The sequence below is a fragment of the Chrysochloris asiatica genome, unplaced genomic scaffold, assembly GCF_000296735.1.
Source record: "Chrysochloris asiatica unplaced genomic scaffold, ChrAsi1.0 scaffold00314, whole genome shotgun sequence".
Lineage (NCBI taxonomy): Eukaryota > Metazoa > Chordata > Mammalia > Afrosoricida > Chrysochloridae > Chrysochloris > Chrysochloris asiatica.
In genome coordinates, this window is record NW_006408832.1 from 900,031 (window position 1) to 926,817 (window position 26,787).

The 26,787-nt window shown below is 55.6% G+C and overlaps 3 protein-coding genes across 3 annotated transcripts in view; 1 reads left to right on the forward strand and 2 right to left on the reverse strand.

Annotated features, from left to right (window-relative positions):
* Positions 1 to 17,183, forward strand: part of SNED1 (sushi, nidogen and EGF-like domains 1) — a 75,851-nt gene extending 58,668 nt beyond the window's left edge. Inside the window, exons 16-31 of the mRNA XM_006875229.1 lie at positions 755 to 906; positions 1,177 to 1,290; positions 1,603 to 1,716; positions 2,465 to 2,578; positions 2,863 to 3,156; positions 3,539 to 3,722; positions 6,410 to 6,522; positions 7,230 to 7,511; positions 8,010 to 8,151; positions 8,268 to 8,350; positions 8,748 to 8,862; positions 10,640 to 10,746; positions 11,053 to 11,140; positions 13,970 to 14,053; positions 15,555 to 15,716; positions 17,054 to 17,183. Of these exons, the coding sequence (XP_006875291.1) occupies positions 755 to 906; positions 1,177 to 1,290; positions 1,603 to 1,716; positions 2,465 to 2,578; positions 2,863 to 3,156; positions 3,539 to 3,722; positions 6,410 to 6,522; positions 7,230 to 7,511; positions 8,010 to 8,151; positions 8,268 to 8,350; positions 8,748 to 8,862; positions 10,640 to 10,746; positions 11,053 to 11,140; positions 13,970 to 14,053; positions 15,555 to 15,716; positions 17,054 to 17,183 (2,278 nt within the window). The remainder of the gene's footprint in view (positions 1 to 754; positions 907 to 1,176; positions 1,291 to 1,602; positions 1,717 to 2,464; positions 2,579 to 2,862; positions 3,157 to 3,538; positions 3,723 to 6,409; positions 6,523 to 7,229; positions 7,512 to 8,009; positions 8,152 to 8,267; positions 8,351 to 8,747; positions 8,863 to 10,639; positions 10,747 to 11,052; positions 11,141 to 13,969; positions 14,054 to 15,554; positions 15,717 to 17,053) is intronic.
* Positions 17,184 to 18,927: 1,744 nt separating this feature from the next.
* Positions 18,928 to 22,470, reverse strand: MTERFD2 (MTERF domain containing 2). Its single transcript, XM_006875230.1, has 4 exons — positions 22,438 to 22,470; positions 21,877 to 22,369; positions 20,031 to 20,215; positions 18,928 to 19,287 (listed from the first exon to the last, which is right to left on the reverse strand). Exons 1-4 carry the CDS (start codon positions 22,468 to 22,470, stop codon positions 18,928 to 18,930), a joined length of 1,071 nt encoding a protein of 356 aa, XP_006875292.1.
* A 3,276-nt stretch (positions 22,471 to 25,746) lies between these two features.
* PASK (PAS domain containing serine/threonine kinase) overlaps positions 25,747 to 26,787 on the reverse strand; it is a 25,375-nt gene continuing 24,334 nt past the window's right edge. Inside the window, exons 16-17 of the mRNA XM_006875231.1 lie at positions 26,259 to 26,405; positions 25,747 to 25,853 (exon numbers count right to left, since the gene is read on the reverse strand). Of these exons, the coding sequence (XP_006875293.1) occupies positions 25,747 to 25,853; positions 26,259 to 26,405 (254 nt within the window). The remainder of the gene's footprint in view (positions 25,854 to 26,258; positions 26,406 to 26,787) is intronic.

Here is a 26,787-nt window from a genome sequence, read left to right on the forward strand (position 1 = left end):
ATTCAAGAAATAAAGTCTTCCCAAACAAGAGGTAGACAGCATTTTCTTCTCTGGATAAAAGTACTTTGACACACATACATCTAACACAATGCGGTGTCAAATAAAACAGGATTTACCAAGGGGCCTTACTGCAGAGAAATAGAAGAGCCCCCATAAGTCCATGTTCATCATCCCACCTACAGGTGGGTCTAAGCCAGCCAGAGCAGGACTGGGTGGGCATGTGAAACCCTCCTCCCAGCAGGGAAAGGAGTCAGCCCGTAACATACTCTCTGTATTGATAAAGGTTTCAGTGTACTCAGGAGCTTAGGTAGTATAGTGGTTACGAGTTGGGCTGCTAACCTCAAGACCAACAGTTTGAAACTACCAGCCGTTCCATGGGAGAAAGATAAGGCTTTCTGCTCCTGTAACGATTTACAGCCTTAGAAACAGGGTGGCTAGGGGTCAGAAACGACTCTACAGCACTTAATAACAACAGAGTAGGAACTGACTCCATGGCACACAACCACAGGTTACTTAGAGGCCTGATGTAGCGCTCCACTGCACTGTCCGGCTGAACCGCGAGGTCAGTGGTTCAAATCCACCATCCACTCCTTGGAAACCCTATACAGGGTCACTGTGAGTGGAAACGACTCAGGGACACTTAGCAACCACAGATTACTTGTACTGACTCCTGTGGCTCTGTTGAACTGTCTGCTTAAAACAAATTTGCGTCCATTGGAACCTGGCTTTGAACCACCATCCCTGATAACGGAAGTCTTGCTTTCCTCCCGGTTTCCGCCCCCCCGCGCGCAGAAATCGATGAGTGCCGTTCTCAGCCTTGCCTGCACGGAGGCTCCTGTCAGGACCGAGTCTCGGGCTACGTTTGTCTGTGCAGCGCGGGGTACAAAGGCGCGCGCTGTGAGCAGGGTGAGTCCTAGCCATTGCTGGCCCAGCCATGTCTCCCTTAGCCCAGTCTATCTGGGGACGGCAGGCTGAGCGCTGGGGGAGAGAGGGGAGCCTTACCGCCCCACCCCCGACCCCTACCCATGCTGGCTGGGCCCTCAGGGTTTCCTAGGGCTCTCAGCCGTGTGAGCAGATCCAAACCCAGGTGGTCAGGCAGGGTGAGGAGGCGGCCTGGGCTGGAAGGGCAGTATGGAAGCAATGTGGATACGTGGGCAGCTTTGTGTCCCTCCGCAGAGACTGACGAGTGTGCGGCAGGACCCTGTCAGAACGGGGGCTCCTGCCAGGACCTTCCGGGGGCCTTCCTCTGCCAGTGCCCCGAGGGCTTCGTCGGGGTCCACTGTGAAACAGGTAAGAGCTCCCTTGGGTGGGTCCCCTTCTCATACCCTGGGACACCCACAAGGGGCCTCAGAGGGGAGGGCGTGTACCGCGCCCCTGCTGGTCCACCTGGGCGCTGGCAGCGGCTGGGGAGGGAGGCTCCGCGGCGGGTCCTGTCCCGCCACAGCCCCAGAGCATCCCCTAGGGGCGCCCCCGCCCTGCCCTCCCAGCCTGTTTCTCGCCTCCCCCCCCTTCTTCCCGCTCTCCTCTCCTCCCTCCCCCAGACCCCCTGCGGCCCCCGCCCCGGCGAGGCGCTGACTCCGCGGCTCTCTGCGTGTTCTCCAGAGGTGGACGCCTGCGACTCCAGCCCCTGCCGACACGGAGGCGTCTGCAAGAACGATGGCGGGGCCTACCTGTGCGTCTGCCCCGAGGGCTTCTTCGGCTACCACTGTGAGACAGGTAGGGGCCATCTGGTCCCCTCTTAGTCCTCGGAGTGCCCTCCAGCACCACCTCCCCGCGCCCCAGGGTTGACGGGAACGGGCAGAGTGGGAGCTGCGCTTGGTTGACCCCCCAGAGCTGCGCGGCTCAGGCCTGCAGTGGGCTCGGTGGGCTCAGCCTCACAAAATGAGAGGACGCGTAGCTGAGTCGTGGGACATGGTCACAGATACCCCCAATCCAAGGGCAAAAAGCCAACTAGTCCAGTGCTACCTAAGACAATGCAGTCAGAGCTACGACAGTTTGTCCCTCCGGGGACACAGGGCGCAGGGCTAACCCCGGACCAGGAAGCCGAGTCCCCACCTCACTGAGCGCTAGTGGCCCATGCGGAGGGCTAGGTACCCGCTTGTAGTTGTTAGCAAGGGGCGACAGTAGAAACAAGGGGAAACCGAGTCTGGACACTGGCCTCCGCTAATCCTGGCGCTCAAAGGCAGGCCTCACCCAGCCCACCCACCCCCCACCCCTGTCTCCTGTGTGCTCACTCACCCCAACCACCCATCTGCCAGGACACCGAAGCAGCCACCGCACCCCTGGGGAAGGGCAAGCTGCGTCCCCACCCCCACAGCCAAGTGTTAGTCAGTGCCACCCCCCCCCACCCCCAGACCCACAGAGCAGAACCGACCCAGCGCCCGCCCACTGCGGATCCTGCGGGGTGGGGGCGCCTGGCGAGATGTCGCCAGCACTCACGCTGCTCTCCCCCTGTCCCCCGCAGTGAGTGACCCCTGCTTCTCCAACCCCTGCGGGGGCCGTGGCTACTGCCTGGCCAGCAACGGGTCCCACAGCTGTACCTGCAAAGTGGGCTACACGGGCAAGAACTGCGCCAAAGGTGAGGCATGGTGGCTCCGGTAGGGAAGCCCCCCCTCCGCCGCACTGTATAGCTGACAACACACACGGGCTCCTCCCCCAGGAGCAGGGACGTGCGGGTGTGGGGGGAGGGGGGGCAAGGTGAGCACCGCATGCAGCCCAGGTGACTCCCCCCTCAGGACCAAAGATCTATGAACGGCCACCAGCGGGCGGTGAGAGGGCCCTGAGCTCAGGCCCAGCCTCGGCGGGGTCGGGGGGCCTGGCTTCCAGCGCCCCTGACCACGCCCCCCTGTGTTCGGCTGGAAGAGCTGCTCCCGCCCACGGGCCTCCAGGTGGAGCGGGTTGAGGAGAGCGGGCTGTCCATCTCCTGGCTTCCGCCCGAGGGCCCTGCGGCCCGGCGGCTGCTGGACGGCTATGCGGTCACCTACACCTCGGCTGATGGTGCCTTCCGCCGCACGGACTTCGTGGACCGTGGCCGCTCAGCCCACCAGCTGCGGGCCCTGTCGGCCGGCCGGGCCTATAGCATCTCGGTGTTCTCTGTCAAGCGCAATGCCAACAACAATGACATCAGCCGACCTGTGGCGCTGCTGGTCCGCACGCGTGAGTCCACCGGCCTCGCAGCCTGACACCCGAGGAAGAAGTGGCCATCTGTCCACCGGGGATCTGCATGGGGTGTGCGGTGCGGGGACAGGAGGAGACAAGAGGGAGGGGAGGAGGAAGACGAGGTTCCCTCACACACCCCACCCCAAGAGCCTGGATTGAAGTCTGCCCTCCACCTCAGAGGAGCCTGGGGGTGTGGGGACCCACCTCACAGTGCTTCCCCCCCGCCTGGAACATCACCCTACTATGAATAAGTCAGTTAGCCAGGGCAGAAGACGGACCCGGGACCCCTAGAGTGTTACAGTCACATGGCGAGGGGCAGAGTCCCCTCTCTTGAGGAGCAGGGGTGCTGGCATCGGCTGAGCAGCCCCGTGTCCCCCAGGACCCCGCCCTGTCGAGGGCTTGGAGGTAACTAATCTGACGGCCAGTACCATCTCAGTGCGCTGGGCTCTGCACCAGATCCGCCACGCCCCGGTCAGTAAAGTCCGCGTGTCCATCCGCCATCCGGAGCCCGGTGGAGAGGAGTCCACTGACTTGGACAGGAGCGTGGACAGGTTCACGTTTGGGTAAGAGGCAGTCGTGGGCCAGAGGGTCATCTCTGGCTGCCCCCAGTCCCCCTTGAGAAACAAGTTGGTGGAGCAGACCACGGGTGCCTAAAGGGTGGGCAGTCAGATGCCTGTGTGGGTAGAAGAAACGTCTAGAGGTTTTCAAACTTGAGTATTGTCAGAGCGTTTCAATGGGAAAAATACTTAGGAAGCCCCGCCCACTGCCTCCGATAGCTCAGACTCAGAGCCACCGAATAAGACCGAGTAGAGCTGCCCCCTAGGGTGTCTTTATGGAAGTACATCTCCCCGTCTTTCTCCCAACCTTTCACTTAGCAGCCACGTGGCACCAGGGCTCCTAGGAACACCTGTTGTTGTTGTTGTTGTTGTTAAGTGCCACGTAAGGATTTCTGAGGCTGTAAATCTTTTCTGAAGCAAAAAGCCTCATCTTTCTCCTGCAGATCAGCTGGTGGGCTCAAACCACCAACCTTTTGGGTCACAGTCCAGTGTTTACCCTACAAAGCCACGGCATTCCCTGGAAGCCCTTGTTGTTGTTGTTAAGTGCCTTAGAGTCGGTTCCGACCCATAGCGACTCTGTACAGGGTTTCGGAGGCTGTAAATCTTTAAATCTTTACGGGAGCAGAAAGCCTCATCTTTCTCCCGCGGAGTGGCTGGTAGGTTTTGTTTTTCTTGAATGTTTTATTGTGAATTATGTGACAGTTTACATGGGAGAACATTAGTTTTACATTCATTCTATCGTATGTCATCTTATTGCCATGGTTACAATCCCCTTCATGCATCATCAACCCACCAAAGGGTATACCCTGCAATCCTTCCCCTGTACCCCCCAGGTCTTCAGCACACAGTCACTCTCCCTCTCTGGGTCTAAAGTCCCCAGTTGCTCCATCGCTCCACGTCATCATCTCTGGCTCCATTTCAGGCATCACTGCTTCTCTGGGTAGGGTCCCGCTCGCTGCTCTTCTCCCTTGATCGTCCTAGGGACCTCTGCTCCTAGATTGAAAAGTTAATCACTCCCCTCCTTGCTATAAAACTTCTGCCTTTACATTTCCAACCCTCACAATCAGTCCTGATAACAATTATTCACTATTGTATCACAAGAGACCCGTCTGTATTTCATTGCATCAGCGCCGCCTAGTCAGATTGAATGCTACTCACTGGAGATTCTACCTTCCTCCAGGCCCTCTGGATCTAGGTTCCCTCTTGAAAGCTTGTAAGCCAGTCACTTCTTGCCTTTGTAGCTCCGCCCCCCATTTTGGGTAGCCAATGTCCAAGTTGCCCATCCCTGTCTACTCTGTGTGTGGAGGGGGTGGGAATGATTCTTGCTGTAAGGACTTGTTCCCTCTTTTGAGCTACTGCTTCCATAGGTGTAGGTCAAGTTCATCAAATTGTATGAGAATACTTTTTTTTTTTCCTCTTGTTTTTACTTCGGGTTGAGTTCTGATCATCCAGTCACTGAAGCCAGGATAAGTAGGTATTATCTGCAAGTGTGGGTGTTCTTATGCATATGCCCTCTCTTCTTATCAGCTGGACGCTTCACTCTCTGCTCTAGTCCTCTGTGGCTATGTCACTGACTCTGGGCCCAAGAGTCTCCAGGTCTTGCCACACTGCTGGCCAACAAGGTCTTCACCCGGGTTTGCAGAAGTCTATTGAACATTCGACTGGTAGTTTCGAACTGCTGGCCTTAAGGTTCGCAGCCCGATTCATAACAACTACGCTACCAGAGCGCCTTTGGGTTACCTAAAATTTAGTTCTTTGTTAATAAAACGTGTCCACACTTTAAGTCTGGTATACAAACCACAGTGGCTTTGTACAAGAAGCACTGGACTGCTAATTACAAGGCTCTGCTGCTGGAACCTTCCAGCCACTCTGTGGTGAAAGATGAGGCTTTCAGCTCTCACAAAGGTTTTTAAAGCCTCGGAAACCCTATACAGGGGGGCTATGAGTCAGAACCCAGGCGATAGTACTTAACATCAAATGCTGAATCGTTAAAAATTAAACACAAGCTGGATCCCCACATAAGTGCCTGTTAAACCAGCAGGGTTAGTGGCTCTAAGGAGAAGCAGGGTTCAATCTGAAAACCCCAGTAGTCCCTGGAGCTCCTGTCTCAGACTGACCCCTATGGTCAGTTATCAAATGGGCCCTTCAGAGACGTGGGAGTATGTGTGGAGGATGGCTGGATGGGAGGCTCGAGGTTAGGGACATGCAGGGCCATTGAGCTCTGGGGTCTGCAGAGAGGCACACAGTCCCGGTTAAGAACATTGCCACACAAGTTCAGACCTGCTCACCTGAAATATCTCAGTGGGGCCAACACAGTAGCCCTGGTCATGGCCCCCGGGGAGCAGGGAGTCCAACGGGGCTACAGGTGGCTCAGAGGGTGGCTCAGAGGTGACCAAGGGGTCCCAGGTGTGCCTGTACTCTGCCCGAGCCCTGCTCTTTTCTGCAGACTCACCGGACCACTGTGCACTCCAGTGGGGCTGTGGGCTGTGGGCTGTGTTAGACCAGGCTGCCTTCCTGTGAAGGTTACCTTGACTACTCCTTCCAAACAACTTGAGATGGCTTCGATTTAAAACACAGATAGACCCCACAGTGGGCACTGGGTGGCCTCCAGTGGACACACACTCCTCAAGACAGCCCATGCAGGACACAAAGACCCCGAGACATTCTGTGCTCTCCTCGCCCCCTCCATGCAGGACCCTGCTGCCAGGAAGGAGGTACACTGTGCAGGCAGTTACGCTTAGCGGGATCGGGCCGGGGGAGCACCCCACTGAGAGTGTGGCCACTGCCCCGCTGCACGTGTGGACCCGTAAGTAGAATGGCGTGGTCTCTGGGCCATGTGGGACCTTCTGCACTTTCAGGATCCCTCAGTCCTCCTCCGTGTGCTGCCCTTGGCTCAGCACATCTCTGGGAGCCCCTCCACTCTTGCGACAGTTGGTGGCGGCCATCCAGGGCCGTCTGCTGGTGGTGACATGGGCCAGCACCCTGCTAGCAGCTCCTCCACGATGCCCTCTAGTGGTAACTACTGAGAACCACAGGAGCCTGGGTGGACCTGGACAGCCCCTGGCCCATTCTGACTGGGCCCCATAGGCTCAGTGGAGGAGGAATAGCCCCCTAGTCTGCCCTTCCCAACCCACTCCTAGTGGGTGGGGCGATGGTGGGCTGCCCGTGCATGGGGAAGGGTACAAGAAGGTACAAGATGTGAGGTTGGAGCAAGGTCTCAGACCCTGCCCACTGGGAGAGGCGTAAGGCAGGCTCAGGGACAGGGAGTCAGCCCAGCTCAAGTCTTACCCAGATCCTGAAGCACGGGGACCCCCAATCTGTGCTCAGAGCAGCAAGAGCCTCAGTGGGTGCTTTAGACCAGGCTCCACCCTACCACCCACCAAAGCCCTTCAAGGTAGCCTCTTGGCGGCTGACTCCCTGCCTAACTCCACACTACCCTACTGAGAAGGGAATTGGGCTTCTTGTGGGCTGTGCCCCACAGCCTCTCGCACCTTCTGCCTGTGCCTTGTCCAGGGCCCTCGCCTCCTGCAAACCTAACAGCCGCCCGGGTCACAGCTACCTCCGCCCATGTGGTCTGGGACGCCCCCTCACCGGGTGCAGCACTGGAGGCTTATGTCATCAATGTGACCACCAGCCAGAGCACCAAGAGCCGCTACGTCCCCAACGGGAAGCTGGTGTCCTACACGGTCCGCGACCTCATGCCTGGGGGGAGATACCAGCTCTCCGTGACAGCCGTACAGAATACAGACCAGGGCCAGGTGCACAGCGAGCCTGCCCACCTGTACATCATCACCTGTACGTGGGCACCTGCACTGCCAAGGACACTGGGGCAGGGTCTGGGGGCGGGAACCCTGAAAGGGGACTCCACTGCCCCTATACCACCCCACAAGGGAACCCAGTCCTGGCTCTGAGAGCTGTTAGATCCGCTCCCCCAGGACAGCGTCCAGGTGGGGAAATGGGGGCAACCATAGTGGGGCCACAAGCACCAGGAGTGTGTGCTGGGGCCAGGACTGGTCCACATACCCCACCCTGACAGCAGATAGAGGGCTAGGACCCGCGCCAGACTCTGCCCACCAGCGTCCACACCAAGGCCAATGGCCCTTACAGGACTGCAACAGGGGTTCCCTTGAAGCATCAGCCAGAGGCCCTCCCCTGCACGCCCACCCCCTGCACGCCCACCCCCTGCACACCCACCCCCTACACTTCTTGTTCACTTAAGGTTGCAGCTGCTAAGCAGGTCAGAGGGAAACCCAGGACAGTAATGATCAGCCCTTCTCCTCTCTCCACCCACAGCCCAGAGGGAGAGTACTGACCGGCGCTGGCACCAGGGTGGGCACCCCCGGGTGCTCAGAAATAGACCCCCTCCAGCACGCCTGCCAGAGCTGCGTCTGCTCAACGGCCGAGATGCCCCGGAAACATCCACCCAGCCACCCAGGTACAGACGAGCTGCCTGCCCTTCTGTCGGGCTGCTAGAGTGGTGTCCACTGCTCCAAGGTGGCTGCTGGCAGCTGGGCAGGAAGCTCAGGCCTCAGTCGCCCCCCCTCCCAGCAGGTACTCTGAGCTGGTAGACGGCAGAGGACGGGTGAGTGCCAGATTCAACAGCCTGCCCAGCAAGTCGGTCACCCTGAGAGCACGTGAGTGTCCCCCAGCTGCCCACCAGCTCACCCCCATGGGGACAGCACAGGCAGTGGAGGGTGGGGTGGCAGTGGGGGGAGGGGGGCAGTAGGTGCAGCTAGCTACCAGGAGTCTGACAAGGAAGCACGGGCTTTTTTATATAGGAGCCTGTTCTTAACTGGCATGCGTGCTGGGGAGACAAGACAAAACACTAGACAGAGCTGCTGACCCCACTTAGCTGTCTAGTATCCGTGGGCACGGGGCTCTGGAAGCCTGGGAGTGCAGACCCATCCTGGGCGGTGGTCTCAGAACCATCCCAGTAGCGGGAAGGAAGGGCCCAGGGTGGGCCATAATGGTCAGAGCAAAGAAGGTGCTCAGGAGCCACCCTGTGACCCCTGGAGGCCTGGTCATTCCTAGAACCCACGGCCCCGGCCCCAGCGCAGCTCAAGACCCCAGTGGAGGCCCCCAAGCCCACCAACCTGGCCCTGCATCTGGACGAGCATAGTGACAAGGAGAACGAGGGTAAGTCTGGGTGGACTGAATTCAGGAGGACCAGCGAAGCAGGCACCCCTCCCAGCGACCTCAGCTAGTGGTCATCAGTGATAGCTGCTGACACCAGCTGGCCCCTGTCATGCTGACACACTGACCAGTGGTCAATCCCATGCCATCGAGTGCCTTCTGGGTGGTGGAGGACACACTCTGAGGCATGCCTGCAGCATGCCTGGGCCTGAATCTTAGCCAAGTCTTATACTAGTGACCACCTCACAGGAAATAGGGAAGAAACAGCGGGCCACAAGTGAGCAGAGCCCAGTCAGGAGGTACACACTACAGGACCCCTGACCGAGTGTCCTCAGTCAAAGATACACAAGAGCATGTGTGGTCCTGTGTGGATCCAAATTATATCAATTGTTGTGTTGAATGCTGTCGAGTCGTTCCAGCTCATAGCATTTCTGATGGGTTTGAACCACTGACCTTGTGGTTCACAGTCCAGCGCTGATCCTACAGAGCCACACCAGGGACAGCGGAACATGGACTTCTACTCACTGCCATCTACCTGGTCCCCACTCACAGGCAGTAAGACAGTGTAGAACCGCTTCCATGGGGTTTCCCAGGCTGTAAAGCTCTAGGAGCGATGGGAGGGTTTGAACCACTGACCTTTCGGTTGGCAGCCCAATTATTAAGCCACTGTGTCACCAAAGCCCCTGTAGTCAAAAGCCAACCCCCCTGCCACTGAGTCAATGCCAACTCACAGTGACCCTGAAGGAAAGCAAAGCTGCCCCCAGAGCACAAGTGTTTATTGGAGCGGACAGCCTCGTCTGTCTCCTGACAAGCGGCTGCTAGGTTTGAACCACCATCCTTTAGGTTAGCAGTCCAGTAGTCCAGTACTTCACCCACAGCACCACCAGGGCTCTGCCTATGGTATTAGGGAGCTACTCTAATTGTGTGTGGTAGCTGTGAGGTTCAGGGAGGAGGCCGTAAGTCCACCTTTCAAACACCTGCCAACCTACCACCGATGGAATGGTGTCTGAGGTTCTTTGAGGTTCTCAGTGAGAGACAGAAGGCTGGAGGCTCCGTTCCTGTGGATTTATACGTTTTCATAAAAAGTGCTTTCAGGTCTACATTTGCCAAGAGCACATCAGGACACCTTGGAGGACAGGTGTCAGGACAGTGAGGGGACAAGGGTTAGGACAGACAGGAAGCAGGGCTCCACTCCCCGCGGCTGGCCCCGCAGACCTGCAGGGAAGCCGCTGGGGTCGCTCCTCTCTCAGGAAAGTTTAAGAATTCAAATGCAGCTCTTAGTGACGACACCCCAGAAGAGGACAGGCCACCCCCCAGCTCTGCCACTGGACACAGGACAGCAACCCGGGAGGCGGCTGCCTAGGGCCTGGGGGGCAGGGTGGCGCTGGGACAGACACTGAAGGAGAGGGCAGGTGTCCATGCAGGACCATGTGTGTGTATGTGTGTGTGTGTGTGTGGCTTTCTGTGCGTGTGGCTGTCTGTGTGTGTCTCTGTGTGTCTCTGTGTTTGTTTGTGTGTCGACGGCATCCCGAATGGAGGCTGGGAGTGGGGGATGGGGTGGGGAGAGGGCTGGAATCTTCCTGAAGGTGTATTATGGAGTCTCCTCTTCTTCCATCCACTCCCCTTCTCTCCCCCTTCCCATGATGGGCACCGTGGAGCAATGAAGAAAGCTAGCATAGCTGCTCCCTTGGGTCATGGGAGCCTCCTGGGTGCCCGGCTCAGTTTGGACCTCATCAGTCAGCTCCCCCAGGCCCCACTGACCCCTGTGGCTCTGTTCCAGAAAGCTCGAGAAGCTGTTCAGAAAACCCCTGTCAGAATGGGGGTACCTGTGTGCCTGGTGCCAACACCCACAGCTGCACCTGCAGCCCCGGCTTCAAAGGCCAACGCTGTGAACTTGGTGAGTCTAGGCCCCAGCGCGGGCCTCCACACCCCCGGGCACCAGGCAGGCTGCCACACCACCTCCCTGCCCTTCGGACCTGAATGGGCAGAGTGTCCAGGACCCTTGGGCCTCAGCCCGAGCCCCTGGACGCCAGGTCGGAGAACCATGGCCAATGACCAGATGGGGATAGCACTGGGAGGGAGAGTCGGGGCCCCTGAGAGTGCCTTTGGACCGAGCTGGGAGGGGGGCAGGACACAGGCAGGAGGTCACGGGGTGCCTGGACAGAGCCCCTCCTGAACCATGTCCCTCCTGCCTCTGCTGCAGCCTGTACAAAGGTGCCCCAGCCCTGCACACGCCTGTTCTCCGAGACCAAGTCCGTCCCGGTCTGGGAAGGAGGTGTCTGTCACCACGTGTAAGTTGGGCTTCATCTCATCGTGCTCTGGGGTTTTCCATGTGTTTTCCCGTCGAGCTCACAGCCCAAGGTGGGATGTTGTTGTTGTTAAGTGCCTTTGAGGCCCCTCTGTGGTTAGAGTCCAGTGCTCATCCGACAGCACCACACCAGAGCCTGAGTAAGTGTGGCAGCTTGGAATCTGTCATCTGCTACCTGCTTGTGACAAATAAGGAGAACTAAGCAAGGGGCTGAAGAACGGGCCTGTGGAGTACAGCTCAGGGGCTCTGGCTCCAGTGTTGAGCCCTTCCCTCCCTGCACACCTGAGCAGCCGTTTAGCCTTGCACCACCACCAGGCCCACATGCATACTTCCTGGGAGAAGAGGGACGTCCTCTTCCTGAAGAAATAAGCATACGAGGCCGCAGTCCCAGTCAGCCACTGAGCTGCGATGCGGCCTGTTGCCCATCTGTCAAACGTGCCACAGCAGAAGGACATGGGACTCATCTCATAGGACTGCTCACTAATGTCCTGACTCTGTGGCGGTGGCTTTGGGTTTACTGGGCACCAGAAAACACTTCTAGATACTTTGGCCCCATCAGTGAACAAAACAGACAAATCTCCTGCCCTCGATATTCTAGAAGGAAACAGACAATAAAAAGTGTATGTTACAGCCTCTGAAAGGTGGCAGCATTGAAGAAGCTGTGAACCTGGGACCACGCGTGTCTGGGGAGGTGTGGGGAGGGCAGACCACAGCATTTAACAGACTTGGAGGAGGATCGAGGGTCACCGCCTGGAAACAGAAGCTTGCCCGGCACATATGAGGGCAAGGAGGCCACGTGGTAAGGGCTCGGGCTTTATTCTCAGTGAAATGGAAGCTCCTGAAAGGCTCAGAGCCAAGGAGGGACTTGTTTTGGAGATGACTGCGGCTGCCTGTGGAGAATGGAAGGTAGGAGGGGTAGGGTACAAAGCTCGGTTTGAGCTTGGCCATGAAGCCACACTTTGTCTACGGAACACACTGAAGGAACTGGTTTACACTGGGATTTGGATTCTGTGTTCACGGGGCATCTGAATTTGGAGTCTTTGGGGTGGCAGTCGGAGCCCATAGTCCCCAAACTTTCCTATAGGGCTAGTTACACCAGTGTTGGCCCTAAGTGTGTCAGACAGCCCACCGGTACCTGACGGGGGAGGCCCACTTACCTGGTTTTCCATCTTGTTACTTCTAACTCACCGGCATCTTTAAAGGTGGTTTCCCGTATTTAGCATAAAGTTGGGTCTTGCTGTGTACCCAATCTGACCAGCTCTGGTTTTTATAGGAGTCTTTAGACCATTTACGTCTAATGTAATAATCACTGTGCTGGATTTATACCTACTGTCTTGCTCTTCATTTCTACTTGCCCCGTGTTCCTTGTTTTTTCTTTTATCTAGATGAGTTATTTCTTAGAATTCCATTTTATCTCCACTATATGCCTGGTAGTGTAGTGGTTACAAGTCAGGCTGCCAACCTCAAGGTCAGCAGTTCAAAACTACCAGCTGTTCCATGGGAGAAAGATGAGTTTTGCTGCTCCTGTAAAGATTTACAGCCTCCAAAACCCAGTACAGGGTCGCTAAGTGTCAGAACCCGACTGGACAGCAATTCACAATGTCCAAAAAAGTGCTTCCGGGCTGCATTCCAGGGCCCCATGGGCTCCTCCCGCTTATCTCTGTTCTCCCAAACCCGAGCATTGAGCATCCCACACTGTGGCTGACGTCTAACATCATCTGAAACCAGTTCCAGCCCATGTTACCAGTTCTGTGGGTTTTCACCAGGTCCTGTTGCTGTCTCGTGTCCGAAGACTGTAAGTCTTGCCAAAGGTCTTAAATTGTAACCCCACATGGACTGGGCATGTTGGTTAGAAGTCTGCCCCTCAAGTGCCCTGGGTTTATCTTTTAAATGGCTTTGATGTGTGAGAACTAAGTAATGGCCATTTGTGGTCATTTACAAATTGGTGAGACGGGGTATGGTCAGTGCTGATTTTACTTGAAACTGAAGTTCAAGTGACTTTTTAAAATCAGCCTAGAGACCCAAACAGAAGATGAGCGATTAACCTCGGGTCTCCCATGCCACCGCCACCCAAAACTTCAGACTCCTCTGAGCTACTCGTGGTGGTGGTATGCCATTAATTCGATTCCGACTCATGGCCACCCTGCATGGGGTTTCCGAGGCTGTAAATCTTTACAAGAGCAGAAAGCCTCATCTTTCTGTCTCCCGAGTAACAGCTGCTAGTTTGGAACTACTGGTCTTGAGGTTAGCAGCCTGACTACCAGAGCGACTCAAAGAACAAAAAAGTGAAGCTGTCTCTTGCCAAGGGCCATGGGGCCAGAGGGCCTGCTTGAAGCAAGAGGTGTCACTGACTTTCATCTTTTGTCTGTCAATCTTAAAAAATAAATAAGCTCATCAAAGTGTACACTTACAGTGGATCTTAGTAAAGGTGTGGTCCACGAGGCTCGGAGTGCCACTGCTAAGTGGAGGCTGCCCCTCTAAACTCACCAGAGGCTCTGCGGGAGAAAGGCGTGGCATCTGCCTCAGTACGCAGGGCAGCCTCGGAAGCCCCACGGGGCGGTTCAGCTGCTCCTATTGGATTGCTGAGTCGGAGTCCACAGCAGCAGATTTTTCATACCTCAGGAAAGTTAACGTTTAAAAAATCAACATGAATTGTATATTGCACATTTTAACATATCCATGGGTAAAGTTGTTGTTGTTGTTGTTTAAAGAAAATAGCAGTCTTTCCCTCAAACCCTTTCATGTGGCTGAGTAGCTCAGCGAACGTATAGGTCTCCACTTCTGATTCTTCATAGCTTTCTTGTAATGACAGGTACAAACGAGTTTACAAAGTTCACCAGGACATCTGCTTCAAAGAGAGCTGTGAAGGTTCAAGCCCCAAGAAGACCCCACACAGGTGCTGTCTGGGGAGCCAGCCCAAGCCATGTCCTGCATGAAATGGGTCAGGGTGGTCCTGGGGACGCGGGCTGAGGGGTCCACAGGCCTGCAGATGGAGCCGGGCCATCTGTCTGCCCAGAGACCTGGTCTTTCTGAACGGTGCTCTGATGCGAGATGGTGTGTGAGCAAAGCTGTGTGGTGGCTGCTGGGGTGACCATCGTGTCCCTGAGTGTAGACGTTACTGACAGTCCACATGATGGCTGCAGACACGGGGCCTCTCACCCACTTCCTACCAGCTCTTCCCTCCCAGGCTCCAAGGCAGCCACAGGAATGACTACCGTCTGGGGTCTGACTAAAAGAAATGCCTGAGTACAGTATGTACTTTCAAAATGACAGAATCCAATACTCTCCAGACCTCTTCAAACTTTTATTATTCACGATTTCATAGTATTTCCAAGAATCAGCCACGCACACTTGGTTTGGCTGCGTGCATGCCGTCTGCAGTAGGGCTGTCCTTCCCAGCTGGCTCACACTGTGTCTCCTCCACACCCTTCCTTCGTTGTCCAGAGCCCAGATCCACCCGGGCCACAATGCCCACCTCAGACTCACAGAAACCAAAATGCTAACCACAACGTGTGGATCTCTGCTCTGGTGTCCCCAAAACTAGAGTGAGTCTGAGCTCACGATGAGGCAGACTGGGGGAGCCGTAGGACTCTCATCAAGCCACTTGTCTGTGATGATTTCAGGAGATAAAGTAACAAGCACTGACGAAATCTCAGGGTGCGTTTGCCCAACAGAGCTGTCACTATCTGGGGGCACCTGCCTCCTCAGCGGGCTCTGCCCGGGAGAGTCAGCTGTGCCTCCAGACAGCTGACTGGACGCTTCTAAATTCACACAAGTTCCCACAGGACCGTATGACAGCACCACACAGGGCTGCCCACAGACAAGCTTAGTTCAGCCCCTGCCACCCACACATCTTCAGGGGAGGGCTGGCCATTCTGTCCAAAGCCAGAGGGTGCCGGAGCTCAGCTGCTGGCATTGAGCTCATCAAAGGCCTCGATTCCCCTCCCGCTCCCTAAGCAAATGAAAACAAAAGACTCCCGAAGGTTGGCATTTACTACTTGACGTTTTTCAGGCAACTTACTGCAAATATTTTAAACCCAAATTACATTTGTGGGTTCTTAACCCAAGTCGTTTAACCCAAGGAGCTCTGGTAGCGTAGTGGTTACGAATTGGGCTGTGAAGCCCAAGGTCAGCAGTTCTAAACTACTAGCTGTTCCGCGAGAGAAAGATGAGGCTTTCTGCTCCTGTAAAGATTTACAGCCTCCGAAACCCTGTACAGGGTCGTTATGGGTCCACGGCACATAACAACAACAATAACATATATATGTACTGTAAAATACCTTGAAAAAAATCCCACACAAATACACAAGGTGAGACTGTGGGCCTCACACAGCCCTAGGAAAGCAAGTCCTCTCCACAACCTCCACCACCTGACCCTCTGCCATTTCCACACCCAGAGCAGGTGAACATGCCCAGTCCTCGAGGAAAGACCGAGTTCTTTCCAAATGGAGGAGAAGGATACAGGTGGTCATCGTCCAGGAAGCGGCTCCTCCCGAACACACCAATCCCACTGCAGTGACTACACAGGTCCTGAGGGCAGTAGCTTTAGACGAATGCACGTAAGCTCCAGTCGCCTCATGTCTCATTTTGTTTTTTCCCTGAAGGATCCACGCTGTTGACCTCAAGAGTTTCTGAGACCCAGGATGGAACAGGACACCCGAGAGCAGAGTCCCTGGCTGGAGTTGACCCCTCTGGACTTGTTTCCTCCGGCCTCTGGCAAAGACACCTCAAGCCTGGTGCTGAGAGGGACCCACTGAACAGCCCAAGACTGAACCAGGCTGCAAGCCTGGAGACACCGCGAGGCCAACCGCCCAGACAGCCTACGACCCACTAAGGTAGCCCCAGACTAAGCCAAGCTACAAGCCAGGCGACACTGAGGGACCAACAGCCCAGATCTCCTGGGACCCAGTGAGGCAGCCCAGACCAAGCCAGGATACAAGCCAGGCGACACTGCGGGACCAACAGCCCAGACCTCCTGGGACCCAGTGAGGCAGCCCAGACCAAGCCAGGCTGCATGCATTGTGACTGGGAGGTGACAACGTGACCAGGTGCCAACTAGGAACACGCCTGTGGTCTTCTTCAGAAACCCACCGACAGAAATACATCTCTTTTGGAGAGCTAACAGTCAAAATGAGGAGGAAATACTGCCAGCAGACGGCGGAAGGTTTGGAGACGGCCTCTGGAAAAAAGTCTATTCCTGCTGCCATGGACCCACCCTGTGAACCAGCAGCCGCTAAAAGAGAAGGTGGAATCCAGGCCCTTTGGGTCTACCAATGGGCCAGCAGACTTTCTGTAGAGGTCAGGCAGGGAACGAACGAGTCATGCTGCCGTAGACCATGTCATGAGCCATGGCTCTGCTCCAAACAAACGCAGGCTGGCCACGGCCCCTGAGCCACACAATATTTAGGCTTTGGACATCACTGGGATGACCCATCGCAGAGGCACCCAAGGCCCTGGACGTCCGTGGACACACTGCCCACTCCCTGTGTAGAAATCAGCTCAGCCACTCCTTCCAGAACCAGTGAGTGGGCTGGGCTAGGTCACGCCCCTCCCTTCCCTTAGCCCCTGGGCTGTTAGGTGGCCACCACCGACCACCCCACCAACCACTGCTCTTCAAAGCTTCAGCCTTTGTAAACGGAGCACCGCCTTCTCCTAGGGCACCGGCCTGGCTGGTGTTCTGCCAAGGAGCTCAACAGCTCACCCCGCCCTGAAGTCAGTTCCTGCTGGACTGTAGTCACAGGACAGGCCCTGTCCTTTATCTTACATAAAAGACAAACATCTGTGAAGAATTAGTCCGTTTCAGGCTCGTTCCCATTCAAGTGTGTGCATTTGTCCGTGTGCCATACAGTCCATCCTTTTCTGAAAGGAGACACTGATCCGTCTCTGCTGTATACAGTCCAGAGTCTCCACCCGTCTCCAGGGACGCAGGGGGACTAGCGGCCGCACAGAAGCTACCCGCTCGGGGGCTCTGGGCCCATAAGGGGCCTGCAGAAGCCAGCGCGGACGCACAGGAACATGTGGTGTGAGCTCAGAAGCCTTGGTTTCTACCAGAAAAGGTCTAGTGGTGCTGAGGCCGAATCTACCCTGAAACTTTGCAGGCACACGAGGACTTGATGTTCTGAAGGGCTGCCTTTCCCCTATGTTCCCTCAAGGCTCATTCTTAAAGACTCATTTCTCCCTGCAAACAGTCAACCTACAGTTTCCCAAGAAAATGAGATCATGGAATCAAAATTTGTCAGGGGTACCAGCATTTATTGTGTCAAAATGATTTACCAAGTTTCACAAAACTCGGTATGGCAATGTGGGATATGCATTGGACTGCTAACTGCAGGTTGGTGGTTCAAATCCATCAGCCGCTCCTTGGAAACCCTATACACGGTCGCAATGAGTCAGAACCCACTTGACAATACAAAACCTGGAGGAGCTGACCACGGAAACCAACATGGAGTTCAACTGCCCCCACTGATCCTGGCTGGGCACAGGAACAGCAGCCAAGGGTCCTCAGGCATGTCTGTCCACTACCCACCAGGCTGCCTACCACCTCCACGCAGAGCGATGTCCCAGCTGGCCTCAGGGCCCCCTTGGCTGAGTTCCCTAAGTTCCCTATTGAAAACTACTATCCCCGCGCCAGACGCTAAGCTCCTCTGTCCATCTCGTGCTGCACCCCCCGTCCCCCGACAGAACACAGGGGACAGCAGACTGACCAACACAGAGCCGCAAACACCAACCAGTGACTTTCCTTTTACGGAGAGGCCACAGAAGCTTCCCATGGTCATGAACCCAGGCAGCCACATTAGCTTCCCGGGTCCACTCGGTGCTGTCAACGTTTAGGCCGCTGACTGATGTGAAGGCATCCCTGGCCTCCACCCAAGATGCCATCAGCACCCACCCCGCAGCTGTGACCACGCCAGAGCTCCCAGAGCCACTGACAGGCTGCCAAAAAATGCAAAAAAAACGCTGCTTGTGGCGCCCATCTTGTTCCAGAATGTTCCGGAACGTACCAATCCTCACACCCACTCTGCACCCCCAGCGACCAGTCGAGACCAGACCCTTGGCCGTCTAGGTCCTGCTACAAGTCCCAGGTCAATGCACACTCTGCCCTCATCCCCTCTCCCCAGAGCAGAAGACCACCAGTGGGGCGGGCAGGGGAGGGTGCACGCAGCTCCAGAGCATCATGAAGTCAGCTTAGGAGGCCCCGGCCCCTCCATGAGCCAGCAGCATCCAGGTGGCGAGGAAGCCCCAGTATCTGGCGGCAGCGTCACACATGGCCCTTTTACTCGCTGGACACTGAGGCGTTTGAGCAACGGCAGGACGGTTTTGGACGATTTTTATGGAAAACCTGCCACTTGTGTTCATAAAATTAAGTGCTGTGACGTACGGATGTATGTCCGCCTCCCGTCTCCTGATTTTTGTCATCGTCACGGAGTATGTGTGTGTGTGTGTATGTGTGTTAAAAGGGACTCAGTCTGAGAAGGAGGTTCATTCTTCACAATGTCACGCCCACCAACATGTCTCAACAGAGAAAACAATAAGGCCACATTTTGACCCGCTAATTTTATCAGCTCAAAGTCAGTCACTGACTGGCCTGGGCTGAGACAGGGTCCTCCCTACAGACACAAATAGGTCTCCTGTTTGGTTTGTCTACTTCTCAGGGGACTTCCCACAGGTTTTTCCCTCAGAAGGCTAGTTTTAGGGGGCACAAGAATGAGAGAAGACCCACATGGAGCTGATACAATGAAACACCTTTAACGTCACTGCGGCTCCGTCAGCTCAGTCCCCTTCATCAGTAAGCTCCTCCTCTGCGTCGTTGTCAGAGCTGGCGCTTCTGTCCGCCTCCGACCTGCCACTGTGAGGTGCTTCTTCCTCCTCCCGAGCCAAGAGCTTCTTAAAAACCTCGAACTCCTCCACAGAAGACCGGGCCGTCTTAGCCAAAAACTCGGCTTCCGAGACTCTGAAGATGTCCTTGAGGAAAGGGTTAGGGAGCTGCGTCTGGCCCTTCTTGTCGGGGGTCTGATACCGCCCGAGGCGCTCCAGGTACATGTGCCTCTGTTTGATCTTGGTGAGCGAGTACTGCAGAAAGTCAGTCCTCACCACATCCGAGTGCTTAATCCCCATCCTGAAATAGGCATACTGAGAGAGACACAGCCGGTCAGGACCCGGCCCCGAGCCTGCCGGACAGCAACCACAGGAAGCCCACCCTCCTCCCCAGCATCCGCCCGATGGCTAAGCAGCCCCTAAGCATTCTTCAATTCATACTGAGAAAAACAAGGCAGAAAATAAAGGGGCAGGAAGGCCAAATGGCATTTTGATTCAGATGGGGGAAAAAGCTATTTGAATGGAAAGAATGGGAAAAATGTCAGCAAACATCCAGAAATCTGACCTAATGCTTGCAATTCTTACAAAAGCTGAGGACAACTGTCACAACACATTGCCAAAACCAATATACGCAATGCTTTCTAAAGGCAGGCAGGTGTCGGCTCTCTTGGCGAGTTACCAAAGGAGCAGCCCTGGTGGAGCAGTGGCCTAAGCACTGGGCTGTTAACTATAAGATCAGAGGTTCAAACCCACCAATTGTTTCTAAGGAAGAAAGATGTACAGCCTTGGAAACCCTGGAGAGCAGATCCACTTTGTCCCACAGGGTCACCAAGAGGAATTGATGTCCAAGAGCGTCCCCACCTGGGTTCTAAGAGGGGACCTGCAGGCTAGGTGTGTTCTGCAGTAAGGAGGGGAAGTAGGGTCAGGTCCTCTGGAGTCAGACTGGGTGAGCACACCTAAGTCATTCACCCCGTCTCCCATGATGCGTCTCACGACGTCTGAAAACCTTCCAGAACTTGCCATTCCTGTCTGATCATCGCTCTGTGGTTCCCCCTCACCTGAAATTTGTACTCCAATTCATCAGGGTCCCCCAGAAGGATGTAGGGGCACCTGGACAGAACCTCCGTCACTTGCTGCACCGTGAAAAGGCACTTCTCCCCGAGCACCCTGATGATGACATCGAGCTCCCGCTGATTCAGGGTGAAAATTTCAGGGCAACAATAAAGCAGCCGCTTCAGTTTCCCTGCAGAAGATTAAAAAGAAGGGGCGGGCGTGTGGCTCCAAGTATGACCCCATAGGCTGGAAGGTGCCACTGAGTGAACCCCACACATGACGGAACACAACACTGCCTGAGCTGGCGCCATCCTCACAACGGTTGTCATGTTGGAGCCCACGGTTGCTGCCTCTGTGCCAGTCCAACTGGTTGGGGTCTTCCTGTTTTTCGCCGACCCTCCACTTTTCCAAGCATGCACCCAACTTAAGCTGGCTTTTAAACAAGGAAGGCTGACCCCTAGTGAGTGCCAATTTCAGATAGGGTTTCCCCACGGCGTAAGGAAACGGAAGGGGCCGCGTCGGACTCCGGTGCTCTGGCTAGTGCAGCCTTCCTCAGACTTCCATTGGAAAGAAGCCAGCATCGCATTCTGTTTTCTCCCTTCTCAATCGTGACAGCTTCCAGGCATCGACTGGAAGGTAACTCAGGAAGATGGGACCGAGCTGCTCTGGGGTTTAGACTGCCGGCTGACACCTCCTTGTACAACGTAAGACCCACAGCCTGCAGGCTCAGGAGTGGGTGCCTGAACTCGTCACATGAATAAGGAAGGTGGAAGTGCACAAACACACACATCCTCACTACCTGTGCAAGTCTCAGGGCCTCGAAACAGAAAACCACAAAGCGAAACTTGCTAAAAAGCTCCCTGACAGTCAGCGCAGGCGCTGTGGAGCACATCTCTGGGCTGTAGGCTGTATTGTCTCCTCTGGTAGCGTAGTGGTTACGAATCAGGCTGCTAATCTCACGGTCAGCAGGTTGAAACTACCAACTGTTCCGCAAGAAAAAGATGAGGCTTTCTGCTCTCGTAAAGATTTACAGCCTCGGAAACCCTGTACAGGGTCGCTATGAGTCGGAACCAACTCCACGGCACATAACAACAACAACTTAAGAGGCAGGCTAAGGTTACTAATAACAGCTTTCCTGTCTCCTCTTACAAATAGGCCAGGTTTCCTAATTAACTACACGTGGCCAGAGGTGATCTGTTCAGAGAAACAGAGCTAGGCTTTTGCTTATCATCTTCTAGAAAAGCTAATCTGAACCGAGAACTCTGAACCTATGGGCCCACCCTTCCCCCTCTCCCAAACAATGTCTCACCAGCAAGAGTCAAGAGTAAAACAACTTATTAGTGGAGCCACTCTGGTCCACGTGGGGATGGGGGTCCCTGGAAACCCTCATGAATGACAGCTGGGGTCTCTGAAGTTGGGACTTGCTGAGGAGTGGGCTGAGGTGGCTGAAGGGAACAACCACGCCACCAGAGCCACACAAAGCTGCAAAGTGGATACAGAAACAAAGCGCCAAGACCACTTCAAGTTCCCGTAAACATCAAAAGATACATGGGCACGCACACCTGTGTCACCGCAAGGTGACATCCATCCACAGAGCAGCTCCAGGCGCTGAGTGTTACAGACCACACAAGGCTGTTGCAGTCCTGTGGCTGGCGGCGCTCCCATCCCAAGATGCACCTTCCCTCCTGCCACACCTGCCACACCAATCATTCCTCTTCCTCCTCACCTCTGAGCCGAGTCCCGTCCCATCTTCCTCTCCTGCAGCGCGCCCCCCCTAACCCACCCCACCATAAGCTACTGTCCTTGACCTGACGCCCCAGCAGGATGCACAAAGCCTGGGCCTCGTTGTACCTTCGCAAAGGCCCAGCTTCCGCAGGTAACTGGAGCGCTTCTTCACCTGCTTTGCAGGCAGTTTCAGTAACTGCGGGCTTTTCTTCAAAATCACGCACACAGGCCCTGGATTCACGCCCAGGAGTATTAATTCTGCAGTCAAGGTTAGCAGCTGCTGGGGGCTGGGGGCTGGCTGTATGCTGAGCAGTTCGCCAACATGGGCATCACTGAAGCCCATGTCCAGAAGGGAAGTGGTGACCATCTCCAGCCCCACGGCCCCTCCACCCACAGGCGACCTCGGCTTCTCAAGGAGGCGCGCACTGAGCCTCGGCCTGTGCTCTGGCTCCTGTGTGTGCTCTCTGGATTTGAGGCAGGGTGACTCCCCCAGGCTCCAGCCACTGGAGGCTGTCGTCAGCTGGCGCAACACCGGGGTCCTTCTCTGCTCCCCAAGACCAAAAGGCGGCCTCGCGATCCTGGCCCAGGTGAGGGGCATGGGGCGGTGCTGGCCCAACACCTACAAACACAAGGCAAAAAGGGAGTCAACCCTGCCAGGGGGTCTGTGGGTGGCTACGAGCAGTCCACACACGGCGTGAAGCCGGCCTCGAGTCCCGACATGCTTTCTCGGGGTTTCTGGGCTCACCTGGCACTGTCTGCCTGAAAAGTGTGGCTCGGACTAGCCCACAGATTCATGTACCTAAACTCACGCCGCGAAAACCACCCAAAAAGCACGTGCGGAAATCGCAGGACCTTTCAGTTCTCCTTTTCCGCGAACTTTAAGTTCCCGCCAACACAGAAGTCCCGAAATGGATCGCGAGATTCGTCCACGGCTCCGTCTGCGCCCACACCCTTCTCCTCCCCGGCCGTCAGCCCAGCTCCCGCCGAGATCCCGCTCCCGCTCCCGCTCCCGCCGACGTCCCACCCCGCTCGAGTCCACCGCTGCCCGAGCCTGCGAGAGAGCGAAACGCCGCGCTGAGTGGAGCCGAACGCCGCCAGTGCGGTTGCGGTGGGCGGCCCCTGGCGGGAGCGCGCCGACCTGAGCTAGGGCTCCGGCGGCGGGAGCTACTGCCCGGGACCCGGCCCAAGCTCACCAGCCGACTGAGCGCGGCCATAGCGTCCTATCGGCGCCGGAAGCAGCTTTTCTCCCTGGTCCTGTACTTCCGCCCTCCCTGGTGCAAGCACGAGGGGGCGGAAAGAGTGTTCCGCCATCAGAGGGCCGGTCTGAGATCCTTCTTGCAGAAGCGGCTCCTACTACGGCCAAGATCCGGGCCCTATAACGTGCTCTCCCACGTCTGTGCTCCGTGATGTGGAGATTCTAACCTGCCTTTGTTTCCAACTTTATTGTGAATTGGTATTTACAGGGCACATCAGTTTTCCATTCAGCAATGCAGCAGTTTTGTTTCATGTCATCGATTGCGGTCCCCACACTGAAACAGCCCTCATTCCACTTCCTCCTTTCCCATTTCCCTACCAAGACCGTGTTTATTACACTGTTACCCTGTTGCGCTTTGCCACGTGTTAGCTTCTGCCCAAGTAAAAATCACTTTTGTCCCACACTTCTGCCTCCGATTACTTTTTAATTATTCTCTCATGTGCTGACAGGTTCTGACTCACAGTGACCCTGTGTAAGGTTTCTAAGAGGTGGGATGGGTTTTATTGTCACAGCACTTTTAGATTTCGAGTGTCGCAGCAGCTCTTGCTCCGTTGTCCAAGAAACTAAGGCCACTCGGAGAGGTGAAGCAGAGTTTCAGATTTTATTAAGCTGCCTGACTCAGAGGAGCTAATTTCTCCAGATACTGAGCCCTGAATGGAAGGCAACACGGGCCTATATGGGGTGAGAGTGGGGGAGGGTCCAGGCTACAGACCTGTTTGAGGGCAGGGGGCACCCAGGGGCATTAGTCCCATTCGATGACCTGATTAACATTCTAGCTTGTCTCCTGGGCGGAGGGCAGTGAATGATTTTACCTTTTCCTGTTCATTGTGAGGAACGTTATCCAGCCCCGGTCACTGCCTGGGTCCCTCTTAGGCACTAGCGGGTCAGTATAAAGCCCTGACTTGGACCTTACACAGGGCACTCTGGAGGAGACATGGGGTGGATCCCTTACCCCCATAAGATCACTAATGAGTTATGCTTGCTTACCCACGAACGCTCAAGAAATCCAGTCTGTACTTGTTTTTAGCAAGAGTGAAGCTTAATTTAATTTTGCAAAATCCGGCACCAGCCAGACCCAGAAGACACTGGCCGACACCAGCACCACTGCTTCACAAAGAATTTTATCTCCTAATCTAAGAAAGTCCCTCCCAGAGTTCCTGTGGTGCTGTGAGTTAATGCGCTGGACCACAATTTCGGTGTGAACCTCAAGGTTGGAGGTTCAAACTCACCAGCCGCTCCTTGGAAACCCTACACAGGGTCGATTTGGGTTGGAACCGACTCCCAGCACTTAACAAGTTCCTTCCCCCACGCGCTTCTGTTGATACACTAGCCAGCAACCTCCTGGATCCCTCCTCATTCCTGCAGACCATCCTAAGAGTTATTTCTCACAGTTTGAACCTGACTGTGCGGTTAACAGTCCAGTGTTTAGGCTATAACCACATCAGGGCCTCTTGTTGTTGCTAAGTGTCGTCAAGTGGATTCCAACCCATAGCGACCCTGTGTAGGGTTTCCGAGGAGCAACTGGTGAACTTGAACTGCTGACCTTGCACCAGGCCTTAGTAATTAGGATTTCTTGTTGCTGTCTCACCTACTCACCTCTGGGAACTAAGGAAAAATACTCGATTCTTGCACAGACACACATGCCCACCTGCTCTGTGCCAGGCCCTGAGCTGGCTGTAAAGTGTCTGAGTGACTATTTGGATACAGAGGTCAAAAGGATTGTATAGAAGAACCACGTGACTCTGGAATTAAAAGATCAGGTGCTGTGTTTTTGACTCTGATGTTCAGTGTCAAAACTTCAAACAAATAAATTATTGTTAATGTTTTCATACTCGATGCTAAGAAACTCCTTGTGGGCTAGGATGTGGGAGTTCCTCTAACAGCTGACAGCATCTTGGTCTGTTATGAAAACTCTGCTCTCTGGAACTACACTGTATTTGGAGAGGGAACTATGTTAGTCTCAGTCACAGATACCATTCTCAAAGTACCAGGATAGGGCCCCAGGCAGCCAGCCAGGTCAGACCTGAAAAGCAGCTCACAGGGGAACGAACAGCTAGAGGACAACCCACGCTCCCCCTTTCCCCCCACCCATCTTCTGAGACTCAGCGTGCCTGCAGAACTCCAGGCCCACCATGGGAGAGTGACCCAAATGACAGACTGGCCTTCTCTCCAGCCACCGTGAGCCAGGGCTTAGAGATGGCCTTGATGTGACGGGAAACTAAACTGGAAGACGTGATGTGGAACAATCCACCACGTCCAAGTCGGAGGAGAGGTTTACTGGCAAAGTTGTTTTAATTTGGAAAATGTTCCAGAAAATAAACCCAATCAACAAAGGCCACATAGCTGTCGCTCTACTGGGCACACACCAAGCCAGGGAAAAACTGCACCCGCATACTCAGGCAAGCACCCACACAAGCACACATGAAAGTAGGAAGAGACTCTTGGGTGTCTTGGAAGTTTGTGCATTTAGAGCCCGCTACTATAAAACACAGGTCACACTAGAGACCACGAAGCCCACGCCGTCTCCCAGACCCGCAGAGCACAGGGGTTGCCCACGGCTGTTAGGCAGGCGTGGCTCAGATGTGCCCATGGGCAAGGCCTCCCCGGGGGTGGGGGGGTGGGGGGATGACCAAGGACAACAGGATGGCCTAGGTATCGTGGAAAAGAGGAACTGGAGCCAGCGTCCGGCAGGCCCACAGAGAAGTCACTACGACATCCATGCACACAACACTGAGGTGCCGTTAAGAGCCGTCCCCGGACTGGGGCCCCTCACGCAGTTCCAGGTCCCGCACCCCTTCACTTGGGCTCCTTGCGACCTCCACACTCACACTGGCCACGATTCCGCTGTCTGCAGTGAGAGGAAGACACGGCACTAAACCACCAACTTGACTTCACTCTGGAAGAAACCCTCAAATTAAACCCACCAGGGCCCGGACACCTAACTGGCCATGTTCTAGAGCTTTGAGGGCCCATGTGTTGATGGGGGTCTCACCCTAAAGGTTGACACCAGCCCCCAGGGAGAGGGAGCCCACCGCCAGCCCCAGCCACATCAGAACACCAGAGCTGCACTTCTCAACTCGCCCACTCCACCCCACCCGGCCCGTGCCACCAGGCCAGGTTTCAGGTGAGAGCCCACCGCCCTGGAAGGTAGCACACCAGCTCTGCTACCCCAGGTGTGTTCGGGGGTCTCAGGAGAGAAGGAAGCCAGTGGGCCTGCCACCTCCGCCCCCTCACTGTTCCCAACACAGCTCACCTGGCTTGCCCACCCGACACACCTCTTCCCAGGTGTAGTTGGCCAGGTTCACGGGCTGCGTCACCCACGGGTCCTCCACCAGCTTCTCCAGGGTGGTACGCTGCTTGGGGGCAGGCTGCAGCAATCCCGACACAAGGGCCATGAGCTCTGGGAATGAAGTGGATACCATGCTGGGTGTGGGCAGCTGAACGCCCACTCCCATCACAATGGCAAGCTCCTGGGCCCACCTCCGGGAATGCATCTCAACCCCTTTTCTAACAAGCTCCCCAAGGCTCCAAATCGTGCTTTGGGAAGGACACGTCACCCTGGAGCGATGGCCACAAGCTGGACAGCACAGAGTTCGTGCCAGGCCTCACCAGTGCCCTCTCCCAGAGGGTACTGACAGCTGCGTGGGAAGAAGGCGTAGCCCAGCTGAGCTCCCAGAGTGGACCGTGAGGTTGTTGGTGACAACGAGGGTGTGAAGTTATGGGTGAGGACCGAGGCGTGAGGTTGTCGGTGAGAACAAGGGTGTGAGGTTATGGGTGAGGAC